This window comes from Buceros rhinoceros, unplaced genomic scaffold, assembly GCF_000710305.1.
Source record: "Buceros rhinoceros silvestris isolate BGI_N320 unplaced genomic scaffold, ASM71030v1 scaffold19637, whole genome shotgun sequence".
Classification (NCBI taxonomy): Eukaryota; Metazoa; Chordata; class Aves; order Bucerotiformes; family Bucerotidae; genus Buceros; species Buceros rhinoceros.
In genome coordinates, this window is record NW_010424316.1 from 5,206 (window position 1) to 24,361 (window position 19,156).

General features: G+C 49.5%; 1 protein-coding gene across 1 annotated transcript in view; it reads left to right on the forward strand.

The window, feature by feature from the left end:
• Positions 1-7,752: 7,752 nt before the first annotated feature.
• The window catches only part of KCNQ2 (potassium voltage-gated channel, KQT-like subfamily, member 2), a gene marked incomplete at its 5' end in the record, with an annotated part of 41,376 nt that continues 29,972 nt past the window's right edge, over positions 7,753-19,156 (forward strand). The window contains 8 exons of the mRNA XM_010140766.1: positions 7,753-7,843; positions 9,049-9,175; positions 10,298-10,473; positions 11,294-11,419; positions 13,775-13,885; positions 14,559-14,654; positions 15,360-15,454; positions 18,672-18,701. Of these exons, the coding sequence (XP_010139068.1) occupies positions 7,753-7,843; positions 9,049-9,175; positions 10,298-10,473; positions 11,294-11,419; positions 13,775-13,885; positions 14,559-14,654; positions 15,360-15,454; positions 18,672-18,701 (852 nt within the window). The remainder of the gene's footprint in view (positions 7,844-9,048; positions 9,176-10,297; positions 10,474-11,293; positions 11,420-13,774; positions 13,886-14,558; positions 14,655-15,359; positions 15,455-18,671; positions 18,702-19,156) is intronic.

Sequence of the window (19,156 nt, forward strand, 5' to 3'; positions counted from 1 at the left end):
ACTTCGCAGCCATGAGCAGCAGCGAGGGCCAGGCACAGGGCTTGGGAACTGGCTGGGTTAAATGGAATTAAAGGGTCATGGTGACCTGCGATCTGCTGCACTGCAGGGACTGGAGGGAACACGCATCATTCCTCTCCTCTTGCTCTGATGGAGGTTTTTGGGGAGCTATGGATGAGGCCATGAGCAAAGGAGACACTGGTGTGGGGGGCGGTGGCAGGAGGATCTCCCCATTGCTTCTGGGGAGCTGCATGGTAAATCTGGCCACAGCTCAGGGCAACTTCACTGCTGTAGAGGGGAGACTGGTGGAGAAGGACTTTGAATTCAATATTACAGCTCCTGGAAGACCCAGAGTAGTTGTATTAGTGGTGGAGTTAAACGGAGCTTGACTGGCAGCTGTTGTGATGCTCTCCTCTCCCTGTGGCATAACCGGCTGTTTCAGCAATTCTTTAGGGCTAGAGAGCTCTGCCTTTTAAAGCCTGAGCTCTCTGGAGATCTGGGTTGGTTTTGCATCCCTTCACCCAGAGCAGCAATTCTGCCTGGCCACGGTGCTCCCAGCAGAATCGTTCCAATCCAAACAGGAGTCCCTTCATGGTCGTGAAAAGCACTGGGGCCGTATTCTGCCTCCTTTGCCATGGAGGAGCATCCTACTGACATGGGGATGGGATGCAGAGCTCCAGAACTGTCCACTGACCTTTTATTTCTTGTTGTTGGACCTAATCCTGTGTTTTTCTGCCAAAGTCAGGTGTCCCTCAGGCATCGCAGGGTTTGCACCCGGCTGAGCCAGACCCTCTCTCATGGCAGTGCAGCCCCCTTGGCTTTCGGGGGTTAGTCCTGACTTGCCCCAATGTGAGTGGGGGAGAGTTGCAGAGAGGGAACATGATCTGCTTGCAGCACTCCCATTATTCCTCTGGGTACGTTTTTTAACCCTGCTTGGGGGTCATCCTCTTCTGGGGACTAAAATCAAAAGGCTGTGAATCAGCTCTCCTGCTTCTTGGCTCTAAGCTCCTTCCTAATCACTAGCTGGGACAAGAGAAGTAAAATTAAACAGATGGTGAAATTACCAACTCTGAGACATATTATACGGGCAGTTTGCAAATACTTATTTCTTTTCCCCAAGACTCAGTTAATTAAACTGATGAGCAAATGAAATTAGCAGTGCTTTGGTAACGCTGGCGTTTTACGCTGCGGTGTAAGCTGCAGTCAGTGTTATCAGCGTAAGCCACGCTCTTGTCTTCTATTATCACGGCACGAAGCCGGGGATAGACTGCGGGAAGTGGCTGGAGCATCCACGTGCCTTTGACGCTTGCTGAAATCTCAGCCCTCTTTCTTTGCTGTTAGTCTGAGACCATGGCTCTGGAGTCCTGCCTTTACAGGATCATAAACCAGGGGCTGAGGCACAGGAAAACTGAGGTTTTTTAAAAGTTGACACAAGGATTTAAAACCATGTAGTTGCCTGGCGTGGCTCTGAGACCATTCGCACGGGTCCTGACTGCTGCTGAGCCTCTGTCGGCAGCTCCCCGCGGATGCTCGTTTTTGAGGTTTTGTGAAACTAGTGCGAAGACAGGGATGGGGAAGCGAAGCTGAAGGATCCCAGGTCTTGTCCTTCATGGGCAGGAAACCTCGGGCTCCAGCTGAATCGCTGCTTCTGGGACAGACCTTGGGAACACCGGCTGGTCCTGTCTGCAGCGGGAACCAGCCGTGCACGTTTTGAGACAATCTCCCTACCTGCAGTTAGACCGGAGCCGATTTTCGTGGATTCCATTATCTCGAGGAATGTTCAGATGAGATGCAGCATTTCCTTTTACAGGGACGTGTTGCTTTTAACCCAGATTTGGAGCTCTGTTAGGTCAGTCTAGAAAGCTTGACCTCTGAAGAGGTTTGTTTTTTTTTTTTTTTTTTTTTTTTTTTTTTTTTTTTTTTTTATCCCACCTTGCAGCATAGCCCTTGGCTTCAATTTATTTAATTTATTTTTCTCGCCGTGTGGTAGAAAAGCAGGGCTTTGCCCTTAAGAAGCAGAAACAACATGCTCTTCATGTGCAGATAAAGGTTAGGTTAGGAAGGCTGGTATTCCTGTACTCATCAGTGATTTCCCAGAGGTAGGGAGGAAGCTGAGGCTCTTCTGGGGAATACCCTGGGGGATGGAACAGAGGCAGGGCTCAGCTTTCCATCTGAATATTACGGGTATTGCATGAGGCAGCAACTTTCCTTCACGTCGATATCAATGAACTGAGTAAATGCCTGCGCAGACATTTGAAGACTTACTTTGATGTCCAATATTTCATACTCTTAATTTACCTCCCGGTTCACCATAATTGCACCGTGGTCCGCAGGATTCTCTCCCGTGAACCCTTCCTGCAGCTGTGGGAATATGTTTCTGCCACCAAGTTCTTAGGAGAAAAGCTGAATTGCGGCAGCCACAGGCTCTTCTGGCAGGTGCACGGGCTTGATGAATGCTTTGGGTTTTCCTCCAGACAGCTGGCTCCTCAGAGGCTGCGTGCGCAGGGCGAGGAGAATACGCAGCCAAGCATTTCCCGGTGATTCATGACAGGGGAGGACAAAGAGGAACATCTGAGCTAGAACGTCGTATGCGGTGATTGTTATTAATAAGGCTTTTATTCTGAGTTGAGTAAGTTAAGTGATTAAAGCCAGCCTGTAAGAAGAACCCAACCAATTCCTTAAATTTAACCCCTTTTCCTGCTGTCCATGTTCAGAGCTTGGTCTTCATTCCTTGTCACTTCCAGCTGGCTTTTGTTCCTTGAGGCTTCGATCCAGAAAAGCTCTTAAGCTCTTGCTTCTAAGTGTGGAGACATGCAATCCTTTGCTGGACGAGGGACAAGCTATGCCATGTAAAACCATTTCTGCTCAAATTCCTGCAGTTGATGGGTTCAGGTCAGGACTCTGGCTTTGAGTGCTTGGGGCAGATGATGCTGTTTCTGCTCCCTGACTGTTATAAGCAAGAGGAAAAGACTGAAGGAGTTCTTGGAGTGGGAACGTATTTCACAAGTGGTGGATGTGGAAGGAGAAAATACCTGTGAACCCGTATCCTGCTCCTTTCTGAGGAAGGTGCTGCCTAAACAGCAGGCAGGCAGGGGAAGAGGAGGGGATTTGTCACTTGGTTGTGCCACTTTACCAGGTTCATTCAGTGAAGCTGTGACCAGCTATTCCTTTTTCCTCAAGGCTCTTCCGAGGAGCAAGGTCTGGGGTGAGAGGATGGAGCTGGGCATGGCCGAGCCTGCGGGGAATGAGGCACCTCAGAGGCTCTTTCTGGAAAGCACAGTGTTTATTAAGGCACAGGGCCGAAAGGCAGGACTCCCTCTTTCTATTTTCATCTCTTGTAGTGACAGAAGCTGCCTTGGGAGATGATTCTGACTGAGACTGAGGGATGTGGGAGCTTGGAGTGAGGCATTTAGGCTCGTGTTTAGCCTTGTAAAGGAGGAGCTGGGTTACTAATCGCAGCAGGATGGCTTACATGAATAAAGATGGTGGATGCTCCTGGCTAAGGGTGGGCGCAACGTGATGTCTTTACCCCTGCAAAAGTCACGGCAGTATCAGAATTCTGCTTCTGTTTCACTGGGGATTTAAACTGAGCTGTAAATACTCCCCTTTGGATTATGAGGCTCCCTGAGGGTCCAAAGGCATTGGACCATCTCCACGCCTTTGGCGTGGATGTTCTTTCACCTCAGTCTGTCCTCGCTGAATTTTCATGGCTTTGGTTTACAGTGAAGTTTTAGGTACTTGAATCACGAGCGTTTACTGAGACCACAGCACGTGGATTGCTGGGATTACCAGTGGATGCCCCAGACGCATTTTGCATTTATTTTACCAAAATTACCAATGCCTCGTTTCCATCTCCAAAGTAATTTTTAAAGCCTTTTAAATGTTTTAAGTTTTTTTCTGTTGTGCAGCTCTCAAATGCCTGTGGTAAAATACTCCCCCCTTTCCATCTTTCTAATGAAATAAATCATTAATTCTCTTTCACAGTTCCAGGGAAAAGCAGCGACACGCGTAACAAGCACGGTAGCTTGTTACAAGCTTGTGCCACCTCCTTGTGTTGTGTCCATCACATCCTGGAATCCAGTTGCTAATTACTGGTGCTCCTTCGGAGGAAGCCTAATGTTTTTGCAGCAAATGTTATTTGAATACAAGTATTTCAGGAATAAATTTAAAGATCTTTTTAAATTCTTATGTAATGGGTGTGTAGATTCCAAGGGGGTTTCTTTTGGAAGGCAAATGAGATGATTAACCTGGAAAGCTTTATGATGATTCTGTCATGTGCTTTTACTGAAGAAAGAGAAGAAAAGGACAATCTTTCCTCTTCCAAGTCATTTTAAGTATTTTTTTTTTTTCTGAGGGGGAGCTCACTCATTTCTTATTCTATCGCTAACCTGAAGCACAGTGGATATGACATCTGGATATGCTGGGATTTATAAACTGTAGTAAGAAGCTTGCATGTCAACACAACCTTTGGATGTAAAGCCAGGCTTTGGATTTATTACTGTTAGCAGCAGCCAGGTTTGCAGAGTCGAGCCTTGGCTGAGCCTAGGCAACAGGCGCGGGGGATGCCAGGGCAGCAGAAGGTGCTGGGTGTCCCTAGGAATGGGTGGTGGGTGAGAGGTGCAGTGACATGAGGTGACTCTAGGAGGCTGGAGTCAGCTTGCTCCATGCCATCACTCTGCGGAGGAGACAGTGGTCCAAAACCACACGCTGCTCTTTGCATCCCAGCCTGGGTTTGGGGGAGGCTGCGTCGTGCAGGACCCAGCTCCTGTCTGCTCAGGAGGAGGATACTGTCTTCTCCAAAGCTCTAAGCAGAATTGGCATCTTTAATGTAAAAATCGTTAGATGGGACATAATTAACGTTCTTTGTTTACTCATTAACATTGTCCAGAGTCAGGCTGCAGAGATAATTTGCTTTGGTGAAATATATAGCTTTAAAAATTAGATTCCTCCCAACCTGTACGCTATTTGTTGGCCTGTTTCCCTTTCCCCAGCTCTCCATTAGCATCTGGAGCCCTTTCCTGCACTGCCTGGGTGGATTAGGTGAAACCACAGCAGAGTCAGCCTTCCTGTTCCCCCCGCCCTCCCACCGTGGCTGCTGAGAGGATACACACCATCTCCACTGTGGACATACCCCTCAGCTTTCCTCTTCCACCCCTTACCCAAAGGGGATCTGCAGGTCCGTCAAAGCCTCCCAGGAGTCATACAGACCCCAGCCTCCTGAATTCAGTTTCCTTGCAGAAAGGTTTCATTCTCTTCATCTCCTTTTAGAGCCTCCCAGAGGTTTGCAGACCACAGGGTCATGCAGAGCAGCTGTGCATCACTGTGGAGCTATTTTGGGATGCTTGTGCTGTGATAAGTCATTGCCTGCATCCCTTGCTGGCACAACCGTTCCTTACTCGGGGCTGAACATCCCCATCAGGACTGAGTCGGGGGAGATTTTGGTCCACGAGGGGTTTGGCCATGGAGCTGCCATGCTTCACTGAGGAAGCTGGTGCCTTCCCCCTTGCCTCCCATACTCAGCAGTACTGTAATTAACGCTGGCCCTGCAAGCCTGATCTGCTTCAGGTCTCCCCAGCAGTGAGAACCCTGGGGAGTGCAGAGCCCAGATTACATCAGCACCAGGCTGGGCCTGGAGAGTTGAGGGCAATGGGAGGACTGGGCATGAGGCTGCGATGATGTGCTGGGAAGAGAAGAAGGAGCACCCAGATGTCCTGCTGCCCCATAACCACTGCTGGCACAATCCACCCTTGGGATTCAGAGTGATAAAGTGATTTCTTTTCTTCTCCTTTTTTTCTCCCCTATCAATATATGTCTAGTGATGCCTCTTTCTCATGGCATTTTGTTTGAGCGTGGCTGTGGTCTGCATCCATCTGAGGTGGTCACCTCGGCAAACACCGTGTGCAAGTCTGCGCTGCTACTGGCACTTTGCTTTCAGCCCCTCCCCAGGCATTTCACTGTTATGTTTGGTCATGAAAATGTAACCCACTTTTTACTTCTTTAATCAGAAAATGTAGGGTTTTCTTTTCCCCCTGCTCCCGTTCTGTTATCTTTTGTTTTGTTTTCCGCTTCTCTGTCTTCTTGCACCGATTATTCATTTGTTTCTCACTACAACAGAGAAGTTAGCAGCAAAATCTGGGCTACCCCGGGAGCGGGGCTGCCTGCCCCAGTTGCAGCTCTTTCCTTATTCTCCTGAGGTGGATTCAAGTCTCCAGGTGCCAGACCTGGTGTGAGAAGAGGAAGCTGGCAATGAGAAATCAGGCAATTGTCCTTACCTGGTTTCCACTGAATTCATCTGGTTGCTGACAAAGCTCGGCTGTTGCCGAGATGGCTCGGAAGGTCCCTTACCTCCAGCAGGCAGAGGCGTTTCTGTCCATGGTTTGGATAAATACTGCAAATCCCCCTATTTTTACTTGTTACTGTCACGTTAATGGTCATTGCAAAGCCACAAGCACGACCCGGTGGTGTGAAACTCCTTTTCTTTATATAACAGAAAGGAACAGAACCCACCAGCTGAACTGTACCCTATAAATATTCAAAATTCAGTTTGTAGGAATGGGAGACAAAGTCAGACAGATGAATTATTTAATGCTTTTAAAGAACGCAGCTTTTAGTTTCTCCTTGCGCTGGCCTACTTTACTGCGTCGGTAAATTGATCTTTAGTAAATTAATTTCCCTCCTTTTCTTTGAGCAAGGCATGGGCATCATGGGCCGATGGAAACCTCCTCCATCCGCGAGCAGATGCCAGGACGCCTCAGTAGCTGGGGACTCAGGCGCTGAGTGTCAGAAGAGAGTTGAGCTCCTGTCACTCATTTTGTGCCTGTCGATTTGTGTTTGTACATCCAGGGTTCCCGAAAAGTGCTGAGCGGGCAGTTTAGGTGGGGACAGCCTGTGGATGACACAGTGCTGTGGCACTTCTGGAGCTGCTTTTGGGACAGCTTGTGGAAGCAGATGTTAACAACACCTGGGCACGTACTGTAAGGGGGGTTGAGACTCTTGTCCTATTTAATGGTAAAAAAAAAGACTGAGAGGGCTGGTAGCAAAGCTAGGTCCTCCCACCCAGCTCCGGGCAGGATGGGGCTCCTTTGTGTCCCTACAAGGCTGGGACAGAGAGGCCAGCCCAGCTCCCTGCCCAATGGCTTCACACAAAGGTACCAACAGCACCAAGACCTTGGGCTGTACCAAACTCCTGCTGTGTCCCATATCTGGCCCCAGAAGAGCAGAGTAACAACCTTCCACCTCCCAGTGATACTACAACAAATCTAAAAAGTTGTCGGCCCTTCGTAGAACTGTGGAATTGAGGTTGGAAAATACCTGTAAGATTATCGAGCCCAACTGTTTCTAGGCAGGAAGGAGTTAATCTGGAGTCTAAGAAAGGACCATAAAATCCATCCCAAAATGTCCTACCCTGGCAAGGATGGGAAACGCAGTGCTGCTCCTGTCAGGACTTCTGTGGATGCAGAGCAGCCATGGAGCTCCCCCATGCCAGAGGGGTGGTCAGAGCCGCCAGCTGGGAGGGAAATTGGGTTGGCACTGGCCAAACTGGGAACAGTCTAGTGCATCCATACACACATAACCCTTTTAGTTAGTAAACACAGAGACTTGACCTTCCTGTTCTTACGTGGTGGTGTAGCAGCAACACAGTAAATACTCCTGGGGGAATATGTCCAAAATACTCTCTGGACCAGTTTGATGGAGTGTGGAAGGTTTCTTCTCCGAAGACTGATGTTTTCTCTCTCTCTCTTTTTTATTTATTAGTTTTCTACTAGTTTTTTCCTGCCTGGTGCTGTCTGTCTTTTCGACCATCGACGAGTACCAGAACAGCTCAGAAGGGGCCCTTTATATCCTGGTAAGTGGTAAATGAAGCCATCAGTGAGGCATTAAAACAAAGTAAAAAACACCCCCAAAACCTTGAGATTCAAGGATTTAAACTGTTGCTTGTGAGAAGGGAACCACTGGGACCTGCAGGTAAGAAATAGGGAAAATGTAAAAAAGGCAAAATCAGTATCAGGAATAATCTGAACAAGATCTTTAAAAAATATCTTCCCAGACTTTTTCCTTTTTCTGCCTTTATCTTCAATTGCAAACCACAGTAGCAAGACTGATCCCACCTGAACAGGAGTTTGGTGTCCAACAGCCCCCAGTGCTTAAAGCTGCAGATGCTCCATGTAGGGAACAGCCCGTGTTGCTGCCTCCTCTCCCACGCTGTAACATCCCTGCAACTATTTGATCTGCCATCAGGCTGCAGAGTTTTGTTCCTTAAATAGCTCAGCATCCCTCGCACCGCCAAGGTGGCTTCTGCCATCAAGAGCAAGCAGAGATGCTGCACACACCGTCACGTCGCGGGGCTGCTGAATTCATGCATCTCCTTTCCTTTTGTCTTTCTTCCTCTTCCCCAGTCCCTGCCCTACATCAACATCAAAAGATGCTGCAGACTAATTAGGGCTTCGCCGAGTTTGACACATGAGAAAGCAGAGGCAAATTCCACTAGCGAAGAATTCAGAGGGACGGGAGGGTGCGCAGGGTGTTTGGGTGGTGATGGGAAGAGCTGTGATACACAGCATCAGCGTGCTTGCTTGGCATCAAGGGACGGAGGATCTCTACCTCACCGCTTCACCGGAGAGCCCAGCACACAGACACAATCCAGTCCAATTTTTCTGGGGAAAAAGCTTGAATACCCTGTCCTAGGATGGAGTAGCCGGAGAGTCCCATCTCTGGCCTTCCCTGAGCTGCTCAGCATTAATCTAGTCAAATCCTGGAGCTGATGCTGGGGAGATAGGCAGGTACTCAGCAGATGGGCGACGCAAACACTGCGTGAGAAGGTGTAAAACTCTAGTTCACGGCTACAATGTGCACCCTCAGGGGAGGGTGAAGGAAGACACAACAGCAGAGATCTGATGACCTTTCAAGCCTGGGCTCTCCATTTATCGGTGCAGGCAGCTTGTGACGTGTTTTCTGAGGTGTGCAGAGTTGAGATTGTGGGTTTGTAGCTGATTTTGGAGTGTGCTCTCCATCACGCTGCTTTCTCGACTGACAACATTGTCTCCCTTGCAGGAAATCGTCACCATCGTGGTGTTCGGGGTTGAATACTTTGTGAGGATCTGGGCGGCCGGCTGCTGCTGCCGATACCGGGGCTGGAGGGGAAGGTTAAAATTCGCCCGCAAGCCTTTCTGCGTCATCGGTAAGACCTGTCCCCCTGCATGGGGTTTCCCAGACTAAAATGGCTATTGCAAGCCCTGGCTCGCTCAGTGCTCCAGTTTCTGGCATGTCTTTTGGGGGTTGATACTCAGCTGCTTCATGGTCGCCTTGAGAAGGGAGAGGGAGCAAAAGCGAAAGTCCTAATCCATCGCTGTCCTTACTCTGCAAGAGGCAAACCGGTTTTCTGCAGAGCTGTTGCCCTGCGCCCCCCAGACGTTGCTGACAGCTGCTGACAGTTGCTCACAGCTGCAGAAAAGGGGATTAACCGGGAGAAGCTGAGCGTAGGAGCTGGGATCCTGTGTCCAGCCTCCACACCACATCGCTCGCGTGTCATGGGAAGTCTCTGTGTCTCACTTTGCTTTCCCTGGTGCTGATGAGCACCTCACAAGGGAATTACGAGACTTAATTAATTCTTGTTTGTAAAGTACCCGGCGATCCTCTGGCAAAAGGGGCCATCTGTGCCCAGCGGTTATTTTTACTGGGGTAAGGACTGGGCAGAGAGGCCAAAGCACCCGCTGCAGAGCCTGCTTTCAAGCAGCAATGGTCATGTGCAGGATTTTAGCTTATTCCACAGAAAAATACTGCTATAAAATTTGCATAGAGACTCAGGGAAGAGGGAGGTTTTCAAGATCCCCCAATCTGGGATATATAGAGCAAGGCTTTTTTTCTTGGCCTGCCTTTGCCTGTGAGCACCCCAGCATTGCCCTGGTGGACCTCTAGATTTTCATTCTGGTTTAGGTGGGGAATTCACAGCACTGTGTAACACAGGCAGCCGCAGCTGACTGAACAAGGGTTTTGCAAGGATTTGATCCGGTTTAGCAGCATTAACTTTGAATCTTATCAGAATTCAGACTTTGTGGTGTTTGACACCTTTTCTATGGGAACAATGAGTGTGGAGAAGGAAACCAGGGTGTTTCCATAAGATGCGTCTTAGCTCCTTTCATCCAGATTAAGATTTCTGCCGTGTTCTTCCAGCACAAGATACAACTAGCAGAAGATGCTTTCCAGGCACAGCCTTCTGCTGCCGGTGGCAGGAGGGGTGCCATGACTTTTGGTAGTGGTTCAGCCGCATTGCTTCAACTTTCAATGCCCTCTGTTCATGCAGACATCATGGTGCTGATTGCATCCATCGCCGTGCTGGCAGCAGGGTCCCAAGGGAATGTCTTTGCCACCTCAGCACTCAGGAGTTTGAGGTTCCTGCAGATCCTGCGCATGATCCGCATGGACCGGCGAGGTGGCACCTGGAAGCTCCTGGGATCCGTGGTCTACGCACACAGTAAGGTGAGCAAGCCTCAGGCAAGGACATTGAGTTGCTCTTCATGTTCCCCTCACCAGGGAGACTGCTTTGGTTCAGTTCTGCACCCCAAACATCTCCTAGGCCTGGGGAGGTGGGAAAGGCACCATAGGTGACAGGGGGAGCAATGCAAAATCAAACATGAGGTCCAATGGAACCCTTCAACCAGTAGAGGAGGGAAGGGAGGGGTGTTCAGCTTTATGCGGGGAATATCTTTCTCCTGCACTTTTTCCCGCTGAAAAGCTTAACCAGTTTGTCCAGAGCTGTGTAAAAACCATAGGAGGTTTGTGGGTCTCTTGTCCACCCTTGTGTTAACATCATCCAAAACCAATCACTGGGAATTCTGAAGTAAAACTTCCCTGAAACTGTGAGATGTTACATCCAGACATCAGCTTTGTATTTCCTCCCTAGTTAGTGGAAGGAACCTGCCCTAAGCAGTGTCCCTGGGTATTTGGGGGTTCCCGTTTCAGGTTTAACCCCACTTCCCTGTGTGAATTGCAGAAACATGGGTTTTATTTGTCTCAGTTCCACATATTGAAATAACGGAGCTATTAACACTCCCTTTCCTTCTCCATTTGCTGTTAGATGATGGGGTCTTCAGGACGGGCATGTCCCCATGTGTGTGGCAGGGCCACCACCAGTACACGGTCCCATCTCAAAAAGTGGCACTACTGGTTTCCAACCAAAGCCCTAAAGCCTAAACTAATGCAGGGAAAGTTCAGCTCCAACCGCAAGCAAGTCACTCAGCTTTTGGAGATGCGCACCAGGGCTGCAATTACTCTCTTCTATCCCTTAATGATCTTGCAGGAGCTGATTACTGCCTGGTATATTGGCTTCCTGTGCCTCATTCTGGCCTCTTTCCTGGTATACTTGGCCGAGAAAGGAGAAAATGAGCACTTTGATACGTATGCAGATGCACTCTGGTGGGGTCTGGTAAGTAATTCTCATAGAGCAGCTGCTGGTTATTAAAATAAAATGTCCATTAACCCTCCATCTTCGATCACTGATGCGAGGAATCACCATACGGAGTGCTTAGTTAACATTTTTATTAAATGGCTTCAGGCTGCTCCTTTTAGCTCTTTTTCTTCAATAACCTCACAGAAAACGTTAGGGGATTGTGGTCCTTGAAGTAGCTGGAGCTGCGAGGAAACCACGCACTCGTGCGCTCTCAGTCAAGGGGTTTAGCTCTGTCGTGATGCAGAGGCAGGTCAGGTGAAGACCCTGCACTCCGGGGTGCTTTGAGCATCGTTTTGACAACTGTTGCTGCCTCTCAGTTATTTAAAACCATACTTGGGTGATGTGCTGGAACACACTGGAATAAATTCTGTAAAATGAGCAGAGAGACTTGGGCGCTGAAAGCACGTCCCCCTCACATCTTTGCTGACAGGGGAGGAAAGGGCAGTTCTTCTTTGCTCTGCGTGTGTGTGTGCATATGAATTATTGGATTACATGATTAACAAAGAGAGAATTAATGACGTTCTAATCTTCTTGTGTTATTGTTCTCCTGCTCCGACGCTGTGGTTCTGGTTTGGCCTCGATTACAAAGTATGTAATGAAAATCCCAGATCTGATCAAATCCCAGTAACAGGCTTGGGGGGGAATCTACTGATCAAGCAGCTCCTCTGTTCCCACAAAGGGAAAGAAGCAGTAAATTGCTTTTCAAGCCCGTTGGTTAGGACAGAAAAATAAAAACAAAGCCCAATTTGACATAACTAGGAAACAAACAAAGAGGAAAAAGTGACAGCGCAGATTAGAGCTCAGTCTGGGGAGAACCACGTGCAGATTTATCCCTCCTGCTCCCAGGCTGGGCGAGCCTCTGGCAGGGGATCACCTCTTCCCTGTGTCAGATCATGGAACTACCAGGCTGCTTGGCCACTGAGTTCAGAGTCAAATTTGAGCTTCATCAAAAGAAATAGGTTTTGTCATTGTCCCAACTCATGGGTCCAGTACAGATAAATGTTGAGATGGGCACAATAAATCCAGATTCAGGTTCAGAAACTCCTCCCTTGATTTGACCTTCGTGGATCCCATGCTTGCGGTTGTCTATATAAATGACAAAAACTGTGTAAACCAGCTTTGCAGCGTCACGGCAAGAGCATTGCTTCGGCTCTGTGTTTCGGTAAGGAGTAGCCCCGTAGATGCATTTTCTAACCGCTTTGTCAAAATGGCGTCTAATTGATAGGGCTTTTAATGGGTCCAATTAAACAGCGCTTTGGGATCATGCTTCCATTTGTGTAAAAGTGATTTTATTCAAAGTTGAATGCATGAGGTTTCCAGAGCCACATCAGCCCAGTGTCAGCTCTTGTCCTTGGGGCCAGCTCTGGCTGGGGGGACCATGGGGCAGGGACAACTTGTCCCAGGGACCATTGGGGTCCATTGAGCAGAAGTCTCAGAGATGTTGTTCCTAACCAGACCATCTCTTCCTGCCAACCCCAGGCTCTCCAAATCCTCCTGGAAGGCTTAAGGGATGCCCAGCGTTTCCCTCTGGTAACATCCGTGGTCTGAAGTGGGAAAACGCGTCTTTTCCTGTGGTTTGGAGTTCAGGGGATTCTTTGCCTCCAACAAATCTCTTGTCTCCTTCCCCAAAAGCACACAGCAGCTTGTCAGTATTGTTGCAATAATACTGAGGAGGGGAAAAAAACATCCTGAAATTAGGTTGGATGAAGCAGCTGTAATTCATCCTGTTGGGCTAATGAGGCTGATAGGCGCTGCTGGGGAGATCGGGAATGAACAGCATCAAATCTCCACGCATGCAAATAGCGCTGCTTGCTTTCGTGAGATGCCGAAAGGGCGTTCGGGGGAACTGTGCCGGTTCGCTTCCCCTGCTGAAGGCGCAGCCCCATCTCCCGGGGGAGGCTCCGAGCTGCCGCCAGCCTCTGCACCAGATGGCAAAGGGAGTGCGGGGGAGCTGGGCCGGTTCGCTCCCCCTGCTGAAGGCGCAGCCCCATCCCCGGGGGGAGGCTCCGAGCTGCCGCAAGCCTCTGCACCAGATGGCAGCTCTGTGTCGGCTAAAGGAAGAAAATGCTCCTGACTGGTGTGAAAACCCAGTGTGTTGAGCAGGGAGTGGTGGCAGGGCTGTCTGGGGTGGCAGGATGTCGCTGCTTCCCACGGAGGTGCCCATCTTGAGCAGCCGGGGTCCTCCCTGGTGCTCGAGCTGCACCTTGATATGTCAGCTCAGGCGACCCTGGCTCCTCCACATCCTGCTCGGGTGCTGTGGGAGTTCTGGCCATGCTGATTTAGTTTTAAGGCTGTCTGACCGAGGGCTCTGCGGTGATCTCCTCCCTGCAGATTACTCTCACCACCATCGGCTACGGGGACAAGTACCCACAGACCTGGAATGGGCGGCTGCTGGCGGCGACGTTCACGCTCATCGGCGTCTCCTTCTTCGCCCTTCCTGCCGTAAGCGGAGGCTGCAGCGTCTGACGGGGAGGGGGGACTGAGCTTGGCCGTGCTTTGTCCCCAGCCCCCAGAGCTGGTGGCAATGCAACAGCGATGTCCGGCAGCGTGATGCACCCAGGGACCTCCTGAGTGTGACTGCTCCATGGCTGTTGAGTCAAGAAAAAGGGGAGAGGAGGGTAAACCCTGTTTGAATATCCACAGCTCAGGCACTGTGCTGGTGAGCCAGTGGGGTGCAAGCTCTAGATTTGGCTCTGCGCAAATATTTACCGAAGTGAAACTGTTTTTTTTTCCTGCAAAGGGATGATTTCTCCGTTTGAGCAATTTGCCCCCATCGTTTTCGTGGTGTGATTCAGTGTGTGACTTGGACCTGATTTTCCCTGCTGGGAATATTTTGCTGAATGCCAGCGTGGTGTCGTGTGGTTATTTTGTGTTTTATCAGCTGGCTGGAGGTGGTTTGGGAAAAGCAGCATTTCCAGTGAGCTCCAGCAAAGTCTGCTGCCCCTTCATGGCGAGTGTGTCTGCCAGGGCTGCCTCGGATGGAGGCTGCTCCTTCCTTCCCCTTTGAAGAAAACATGTACCAGAAGAAACCTTTGGAGGGAAGTTGGCTGCAGTTTGTGAGGGAAAGCTTAGCTAACACTCTGCTAACTGCAAATTTGTTTGTTCCCTTCCCCAGGGCATCTTGGGTTCAGGGTTTGCTCTGAAGGTTCAAGAGCAGCATCGACAGAAGCACTTTGAGAAGAGGCGAAACCCAGCAGCGGGGCTGATTCAGGTGAGGATCATGTCCAAGGAGCCTCGGGGTTCCATCGAGCTGGTCTGGGGGCGCTTAATAGACTTCTAGAAGTTGGGGAGGTGGGCAGGTGAAAAATGGGGCTGTGTGTGTAAGGTGTGAGACAGCAGCTGGTGACTGGTCTTGTCTGGGAATAAATGCCAGCAAATCGGCCATGGGAAAATAGCATATGTGGTAGGCAGTGTGGGGGAGAAAAGGAACGAGATCCAGCCCAGCAAGACAAATGCATTAGGACAGGCTGTTTTCACGAAACTTTTTTTTCCCCCCAAAGAGAATATTTATACTGATATAAAATTACAATTGGGAGCATTTTCTTCACAATAACAGATGTCTGCACAGAAGGTTGGCCTTGGTGCATGTCTTGGAGATTTGAAATTAGTCATTTTACATTCCCCTGCTCCTCTCTTTTCAAATATTTTAACTCCCTAATGGGCAACAACACCCGTTGGATACTTGACCTCAAGCTGGCAGTGAGTGCCTGGTACTCCCAGCATTTTTAGCTGGGCTAACGTGGTCAGGAGTATCGTGGTACCACCCTAAATTTGTCATGTGTCACATCAAGGAGAAGGCAGAACGTCAGACCCATCCCACAGAAAAAGAGAGGACTCAGTGCTGGCTAAGGTTTAGCAAACCCAGGGTAGTGCTGGCCACACCTGGGTCCACAATCCCTCTGTGCCTCCTCTGCAGGCGGCGTGGAGATTTTATGCCACCAACCTGTCCCGGACAGACCTGCACTCCACCTGGCAGTACTACGAGCGCACCGTCACTGTCCCCATGTACAGGTACCTCCTCTTCCACCTCCCTCCTTCACTGCCACCTTCGTGATGCCACTGTCTCCATATTTATTTTTGTTATCCAGATATTTAGTTTTGTTTATTTACTTTTTTTAGGTTGAAAAAGTTGATTTCAAGAGCTCTTAAGGGCTGGTATATGCTTTCTCTTTTGCAGTTTTTTTGCTTTGGTTTTTTTTTTTTTTTTGGTGTATTTCCTTTTGACTTGATTTTAATTTCCATGTTGTGTTGTTTTTTTTTTTTCTTTTCGTCTGTGTGTACATGCTGCTCTTTTCACCTTTATTTCTCCACGTCTGCTGGTAGTTGCATTGTGTTGTGACAGTTGCCGTGCCCAGGCGTGAAGACCTCCCTCCCTTCCGAGCTGCCCTGGACTGTAGGTAAACGCCGCCCTCCTCGTGCCCTCACTTGGGCTCTCCTTGCTGGTCTCTAATGGTCCTTCTGCCTTTCAGCAAACTTCTGCCCCTCCTTTGACTGGCCCAGCTCTCTCCCCAGGTGCATTTTCCCTGGGTTCCCCTTTCCTTTCCCTTTTATTTTCTCCCAAGAGGAGTAAAAAACAAGTCAGGATTCAGTGAACATTTTCCCATGTCTTGCATTTAATTTATCCATCACGATCAGGGAAGGACGGTGGAGCCAACGGATGATGCTGGTAAAGCACCGCTGTGTTTTAGCAGCATCCGTCTGGCTTGCCTTAAGGAGAGCTAACTCGTCCTCGTACCCAGGCAGCTTTTTCAGCTCAAAGGACACGGGTTAGAGCAGTGCTGTGGGAATTCACAGCCTTGTGCGAACGGAGCTTTCTGTTGATGGGGACAGAGTGCCCCACTGTGCCTCGCTGTCCTCCAGGACATGGGGAAGCACCGCATCCCCCCATCCTGTCACTCTTGGGGTTGGTGGCACCGAGGAGGAGGCTTCCCCAGAAGCTAAAATGCGAAACGTTGCTGTTCATTTTCCACTCTGCGCTGCCCCGCCTTGCGGGCAGGGTTGTACATCCCTTTCTGGAGTGTTTTTAGGGGCTGGCCAAATCGCTCTTGGTTTGTAGAGGGATCAGACGGATTCATTAGATATTCCCGTTGCTTCATGGGGTTTTGTTGGGCATGCTGGGCTCCCTATGCCTCATTTCCCTGCTCCCCAGCAGGGCTGTGGTCCAGCACCAGGTTGTGCCACCGTGGCTGTGAATCCCTTTCTGTTTTCCTGTGTTACCGATGCCTTTTAGCCCTTGGGCAGACAGCCTGGATGTATTTCCTAGGGTGTGCATTAACCTGTATTCACAAGGCAGTGGCCAGCCTGTTAAACCATCTTAAAAACCTGTTGGAAATCCCGATGTCATGATCAGTAAGTTTTCATCAGGTTCATTCCCAGCGTGTGTCTGATTGGGTGCTTTTTCCCCTAGAGATTTATGAACCGACTTCAAGATTTTACCTAAAAAAACCAACAACCAACCACCCAACAAAACAAAACTGTTTTCCAATAGCATTAAACCCACCCCCATTGAAACGCTCCCCCCCAGTATTTGACCTTCCTGCTGTAGCTTTGCAGCACTGGTTCAGATCAGCTACTGGAGAGGACCAGAACCGGAGCCTGGTCAAGGTCCGCAGCAAAGCGCAGGAAGCCAGGGCTGATCACAGCGGACTTTGCCAGGTTTTACTGCTTTTTTAAAGACAGAACCTACCACGCAGCCAGACATACAGTGACACCCTTTTCCTGAGGACATACGGGGGTAATTACCTGCTCTTCAATCCGCTTGTTAAAAGCGGTGTTTCCCACGGAGCTAATACCCAGAATGAAAACTGAGCTGAAGAGCTCCAGAACAGGCTAGATAAAAACTTTGGGGCGGAGAAAGAGCAAAAAGTGTCGTTTGGTGAGGAGCCCAGCTACCGTGAATAAAAAGCCTAGACAAAGTCTTGGCAGTTTTGCTGGCTGATGCTGCCAGTGTCACCCTGGGGTTCCCTGAGCACAGGTTTCTCTGCTCTCCCAGCTTCGCCCTTATATCCCAACTGCTGCCTGTGCGCAGGCAAAGGGAACATCACCTGTGGGTGTGCCGATGGGTTCAGCTCTTAGTCAAATTGAGTGTTTCACCAAGAATAGATTGAATATATTTTGGATGCAGACAGATAAATTATTTGGGGGTGGGGAAAGGGTGTAACCGTGTGTTCTGGCCGCAGCTTCTATCACTCACCCTGTCCATCTATCCTCATCTACCTACTTCCCTAAGCCAGCTGGCAGGCACTGGCTGCCCTGTGCTGGTGCAGCCTCAGCAGCGCATCAAGCCCAGCGCTGCATTGAGGAGATGGCTGCTGATGCGTGTTTGGAAGTGGGTTGGAGGACCACGATATCCCCATCTCCCTCCCGGGTGTCTGGGAGGCAGTCATCGCTACCTCGGCACCCTTTCTGCTCCACATTGGGCTCTTGTTCCTCATAGCAGGAGCCCTGTGGCTTGAGCTTACCTTGTCTTCCCAAGGCATCTCCGAAAATGCTGGCTGCTCAGTAGGAAAAACTGTTACACATGCCTTGGAGGAGCTCACATCTCTCCAGAACGTGTCTCAGATCACTGCAATTGTTTGGGGAAGATATGGTGGCCTCTGAGAAGATCACAGATTTCATCTTTAAATTAAAATGGGGTAGAACCAAATCTGAAATTGGCGTGTACATGCAGCTACGGTTTGGGCTTGTAACACAGGCGTAGCTTGGTGTGTCCAGACGTTGTAACCTGTTGTGCATCAGTCAGTGTATTTGTTGAAAAAAACCCTGCTCTTTATTGTCCTTCATGAGAACAAGGCGTTGATCTCAGCTACATTCATGTATCGGTCTTCACTAAAAAACCCCTTGGGCACGTCACGCCCAGGTCAGCAGCCCCAGTTATCCCTGGCTGGTGGGGCTGTGGCTGTCTCACAGAAGGTCTGTCAGAGGCCCCCACATTTCCCCTGCTCTGTGGTGCCCATTTGCTTTTGGAGCAAGATGCCAGCTGCCTGTCCCTGAGGGTGACACGGGCATGTGGTGGTTTCTGAGCCAGCTGTGGCAGGAGCGAGCTCAGCCCATGCTCCCATGCTCACCTGTAAGCCTGGTTACAGCTCATCTGCTCCCGGGGATACACTTCGTTCACGTGCTAATTGTCTTTATTCTGTTTCTTTTCCCCTTTCCTCCACCCCACCTTTCCCCCCTGTTTTTCTTTCTCTTACCCCTTTGGTTTTCTTTGGTGAAAACACTTGAAAAGCACGCAAACGCAAACGTACGGTGCCTCCAGGTATGAAGTGCATGTGACTCTGAAACTGTGTGTCATGTCACTCCTTGTTCTTCGTTTGGGACTGTAACATGCAAAGCCTTTAATTTAAAAAAAAAAAAAAAGGAAAAGAAAGAAACCTCTGAGGATGAGTTTTTTCAAAGGAACGAGTGAAAGCCCAAACCAGGCTCCCCACCCTGCTGCCTGCAGACTAACTCCAAGCACCTCCATGTCCATTTTAGCTATTGGTTCACACAAGTGTTGGGAAACTGCCAACGTGATGGTTTAGGGGGGAGAATGGGAGAGAGCCTGAGGAGTTTGCTTTTTTAAGGATGATTTCTTGATGGTCTTGCCAACCTCCTCCAATTCCTACAATGCTTAACAAGAAAACCTCCCTGATCATTCTTCCATCATCCCTCACTGTGCGTGTTCCTCTTTCTCCAGCCCTCTTTTCCCATCCTTCCTTGTCATTGTCTCCC